At 48.6% G+C, this 5,409-nt stretch overlaps 1 protein-coding gene across 1 annotated transcript; it reads left to right on the forward strand.

Annotated features, from left to right (window-relative positions):
- The first annotated feature begins 1,513 nt into the window (after positions 1–1,513).
- LOC138370147 (uncharacterized) lies at positions 1,514–5,193 on the forward strand. Its single transcript, XM_069334138.1, has 3 exons — positions 1,514–1,792; positions 3,655–3,895; positions 4,598–5,193. The coding sequence occupies exons 1-3, from the start codon at positions 1,514–1,516 to the stop codon at positions 5,191–5,193; spliced, it is 1,116 nt and encodes a 371-aa protein (XP_069190239.1).
- Positions 5,194–5,409: the final 216 nt, after the last annotated feature.

The raw sequence follows: 5,409 nt of genomic DNA on the forward strand, positions 1-5,409 counted from the left end.
GGCCTGTGCTTTGTCACTGGAGTACAAAATGGCTCTTATGTAACTTACTCGTCTGGCTCTTTACACTACACTGCCCATTATACAGTCTCAACTGTCACAAGAGAATGACCGTTGGCACCTCACTTGCTCACAGGAAGTCTGCCAGTACAGTAGGCCCTCATACTAGCCACACTGGGTAAACACAACAGCAGGTTGCCTTTGTTTGCAACGAGTCAATCAGCTCGTACCAGTCTTCCTTTGTCCTGAAGAAATGTTGACCTCCTTACAGTTGGCTGTAGCAAATCAGAGTTGGGAAAAGGATCACAATATTGATTTTAAGAATTGTGAAATAATTTACGAAATTAACAACATTAGAACTAGAACTATATATATATACATATATATATATATATATATATATATATATATATATATATATATATATATATATATATATATACATATATATATATATATATATATATATATATATATATATATATATATATATATATATATACAACTTTAGAACACTTTCCCCCCAGGAGACTCGAACCCTAGCCATCACAGAAGCCTTCCAGCAACTGGCATAACAGGTACACCTTTAACCCACTATACCACGCTCAGACCCTTAAAAGAGATGGTAAACAATAACAACATAGAACAGACCAAAATAACAAAGCACAAACGTGCAAAAACATAAAGGAACAAATGTACTAAACACAAAAATGCCGACCGGAAGGGCCGACCACAAAACAACAATAATTACAAACAAATCACAACAAGCAAATTAAAACACAGTGGGAGACAATACAGAAATAACACACCAAAACATGAAATATTCAGAACAAGGCTACCAGCACCTCAAACCCACACGGAGAGGGACCAACACAAAACGATAATAATAATAATAATAATAATAATAATAATAATAATAATAATAAGAATAATTATAATAATAATTATAATAATAATAATAATAAAAATAACAACTAGAAAGGAAAACAAGTATACAACAAACAGAAAGAAAAGCACAATGGCAAACCACGACAAAAAGCATAAACCCAGACCGGGTCACGCCAACAGCCTGAAGGGCACTCAACACTACACAAACAAGCGCACAAACAGCATCATAAAAACATAGAACCACAAACACAAAGGAATCATGAGCGAGGAATACATTTCTCAGAGACAGGAATATATTTCTCAGGGAACGAATCCCAAGGATACCTTCGCTTATAGGCCTCCCAAATCAAATACTCCATGTCGGTGGGGGGACGATCCCCCTGCCGCCGTGGGCCCAGCATAAACTCGGGAACCTCCAGATCAGGCAGGAAACGGCCACTCCTGAAGCTCACCGACGCAAGTCGCATAACGAGGCTGGGGAGCGCAAGCCACGTCCTTTGAGGTAGCAGACGACAAACATGAAGCATACGAGGGCTACCGAGAAGACCGCGTCGCTGTACGCACAGGAGCAGGGGACAATCGACGAGATAGTAACGCCTCCACCGAAACCGCAGGAGACACTGAAGAGATGGCCGGAGACGGAATAGGCGTCGAGACCGCAGTCGATGAAACGGGGACCGAGGAAGGGGTTACAGAACCTCCAAAGCGAGCAGTCTTTTTCAACACCATCACCAGGCCACCCCGCTCACCGCGAACCTCAGCAGGGGGAACCACCCCCAACGAAGTACCGGAGCCATCCGAGGCAGGCGACGCACCCGAAGCAGGAACCGCAGATACCATATCTGAAGTGGAGGCCGAAACACCGGCACTGGCATCCTCAGGCAAATGCACCTTCGCCATCACCGTAGTATGCAACGCAACCGGAGCCACCCCTCCTTCGCCGACAGATCCATAAGTGTCGAAATCGCCAACGTCAGCCCATGCTGAAGACGAACGCCGGGAACGCTTAGGCTCTGGCCGCACATCATCAGAACCGGAGGCTGACTCAGAGACATGCGCAACACAAGCCGGGGGAACCGATGCACGTCGCAGAACGGCAGCATCCTCAACCACATGGGGCACCAGGCCAGGCACAGGAGGAATCGCCGGAACCACCCCATCACCCAGCACAGCCGGAACAGACGGCAAGGGTGCAGGGACAGGGTCAGACGCAGCAGAGGACGAACTGGAAGATGGGGGAATCGAGCAGAAGGCAGTCGGAAGAACCCCAGGGACACTAGTCGGAGCAGGACGATCACCATGCGACAATACAACCTCTTGAGGAGAGAGACAACAACAGGGGCACCCCAGGCGGTGCAACAGGCGACACAGGGGGCACATCCGCGGCTGAAGAGACGTCCACATCCACCGAATCCTCCTCCACAGGAAGCGGCAGAAAATCCTCCTCACTGAAGAGGTTCATGGGTGCAACGGCAGGCGCAGAACAGTCAGCAGCCTGATGGCCCAAGAGGCCACAACGATAACACGTCCGAGGCTGGTGGGCGTAAAACACCCGAACGTTCTAACCCAGAAGACTCACAGAGGACAGAATATCTTCCCGGAGCATCATGCCCAGGGTGCGAATGTTTGTTCTCGCACCCTTAAGTGGACTGGAAGACACCACGTTCACCCGCACACTAACCACTGCTCCAAACCGGCCGAAGTACCGCCGTAGCAGACCCTCCGGAAACTCCAATGGAGCCCCATGCACACTGACGTAAATGAGGGCACCACTCCGATCAGAGAGTGAAACACTGCCTGCACCATCCGGCAGGGGTAATGTCCGCCCCTTGTATCGACGGAGAAAGTCGCGATACGCCAATTCCTCTGTGAACTTCAATATCTTAAAGTACCAATATCTCAATATTGGAACTTTTTGTTCCAAGTAGCTGAATCTAAAACAACAACAACAACGTGAAAGACATAAACTCCAAAGTTATCAATATTAATAATTATAGACCATTCAAATACAGAGTTAGTAATAAAAAAATGATTTGTGGGGCTTAGCTGTTCATCAGTCCCATCAGCGTCCAGGAATCCTAGCGACAGAAGGGTTTGTTGACATCTGACTTTTTTTTTTTTTTTACATGCGTGCATGTGTATAAATACAATAAAAAGAGAACAAAACAAACAGAACACAAATTACAAAATCACAAAAATACAAAATTACAAATACACGAAATACCGACCTGAAGGGCCGACAACAAAAATCAACAAGAAACACAAACATATTGCAACCAGTACAGAAATAACAACAGTACAAAACATGAGGGTAACATTAGCTAAACAAACATGAGGTTATCTTGAGATGATTTCGGGGCTTTAGTGTCCCCGCGGCCCGGTCCTCGACCAGGCCTCCACCCCCAGGAAGCAGCCCGTGACAGCTGACTAACACCCAGGTACCTATTTTACTGCTAGGTAACAGGGGCATAGGGTGAAAGAAACTCTGCCCATTGTTTCTCGCCGGCGCCTGGGATCGAACCTGGGACCACAGGATCACAAGTCCAGCGTGCTGTCCGCTCGGCCGACCGGCTCCCTGGCTGAGGGTAACACTTGCTAGACACGCAAGCATGCGTATAAATATAATAAACCGAGAACAAACCAAATCAGAACACAAATCACAAATTACAAAGCACATAAAATACTAGCCTGAAGGCCCTACAACAAAAACCAAACATAATGCAAGATAGTACAAAAAGAACAGTACAATACATGTCTTTCATATTTAAGTGTACAGGCAAGCATGCGTACCAGTACAATACAACGGGAACAGTCAAACAGATCACAAATTACAAAGTCACAAAAGCACAAAAGTACAAATTATCAAATACACAAAACACCGGCCTGAAGGGCCGACAACGAAAACAACAATATGCACATCAGTACAATTTCAAAGTACCCAAACCCGCACCCAACAACCCAACCATTAAAACACAACACAAAAGAAGCCTACTGGCCTCGGAAACCACGGGTAGGCACAAATACATAACTACAATCAAAATAAATAGAATACAAAAATGAACACAGAAACAAAAGGAAAATAACAGCGGCAATACATGACAATTGGAACAAAAACAAGCAGGGCCACACAAGCAGCCCAGAGGGCAGCAACTACTACACAACACGCACGGAGTACGCAAAAACCAGGAAAACAAACCCGGCCCACCCACACACACGCACACACGCAACCTCTTCCACACTCACAATCGGACACAACACCACATCACATAGCACACACAACAAAAAAATCACTTGAAAGGAGGAAACACCTCAATGGGAGGCAAATATTACTCAGGGAACTCATGCAGAGGATATTTCTGCTTATAGGCCTCCCATATTAAATACTCCATGTCGGTAGGACAACGATCCTCCTGCTTCAGGAAGGGGGGGGGGGTCATAAATGCAGGAATCACCAAATCAGGCGGAAGCGGCAGCTCCCGGAGCTGCGCAGCAGTAGTCGCATAACGAAGGAAAGTACAGTGAAGCACCCCTTCCCTGGAAGCAGAAGACACGGAAGAAGCGGATGTAGGCCACTGAGACGGCCCAACTGCCAGATGCATAGGAGAAGAAGTTGAAGGCCGCCGAGACGACTACACCACACCCGACACCGCAGGAAATGCAGAAGATACGGCCAGAGATGAGAGAAGCGACTAAACTGCCGCCGATGAAACAGGGGACGAAGATGGGGGCACAGAACCCCCAGAGCGAGCAGTCTTTTTCAACACCACCACCAGGCCACCATGCTCACCAGCAGGGGGAACCACCCCCCAAGCAGAACCAGAACCATCCGATGCGGGCGACGTACCGGAAGCAAGCTCCACAGGCACCACACCAGAAGGGAATTCTGAAACACCGCCACTGGCAGCCGCAGGCACATGGACCTCCGCCACTACCGAAGAATGCGACACATCCGGAACCACACCGCCGTCGCTGGAAGACCCACCATCGTCGAATTCTCCCACATCAGCCCAAGCAGAAGATTGCCAGGAGCGCTTGGGCATCGGCTGCACATCATCAGAGCCAGATGGCGACCCAGAGACCCGGTCAACACAAACCGGGCAAACCGACACTCTCCGCAGGACGGCAGCATCCTCAGCCACTCGGGGATCCAGGTCGAGCACAGTAGGAGGTCCCACAGCTACCCCAGCACCCAACACAGCCTGGGCACACGGCGAGGGCGCAGTGACAGGCACCACAGCTGAAGAACGGGAAGATGGGGGAGCCTGGCAGACAGGAGCTGGAAGAACCACTGGAACATCCGGACAGTAACCGAGGCAGGACGAATACCCGAATACACAACCTCCTAAGGAGAGGCAACAGCAACAGGAGGCGCAACAGGAGACACAGCCTCCAGAGGAGGGGCAACAGTAACAGGAGGTACATCAGGCGACACACGGGGCACGGCAGCAGCCAAAGAGTCGTCCTCATCCACCGAATCCTCCTCCACTGGGAGCGGCAGAAAGTCCTCCTCATGGAAGAGGTTGA

Source organism: Procambarus clarkii, chromosome 31, assembly GCF_040958095.1.
Source record: "Procambarus clarkii isolate CNS0578487 chromosome 31, FALCON_Pclarkii_2.0, whole genome shotgun sequence".
Taxonomy (NCBI): Eukaryota; Metazoa; Arthropoda; class Malacostraca; order Decapoda; family Cambaridae; genus Procambarus; species Procambarus clarkii.

Excerpts from the sequence above, each read along its gene's own strand:
- LOC138370147 (XM_069334138.1), top strand. The coding sequence starts at position 1,514 with ATGGCCGGAGACGGAATAGGCGTCGAGACCGCAGTCGATGAAACGGGG. Across the intron at positions 1,793-3,654 it reads GCACCTTCGCCATCACCGTA|TGTACAGGCAAGCATGCGTA; the intron begins GTATGCAACGCA and ends TTCATATTTAAG. Across the intron at positions 3,896-4,597 it reads ACTGGCCTCGGAAACCACGG|GGGACGAAGATGGGGGCACA; the intron begins GTAGGCACAAAT and ends CCGATGAAACAG.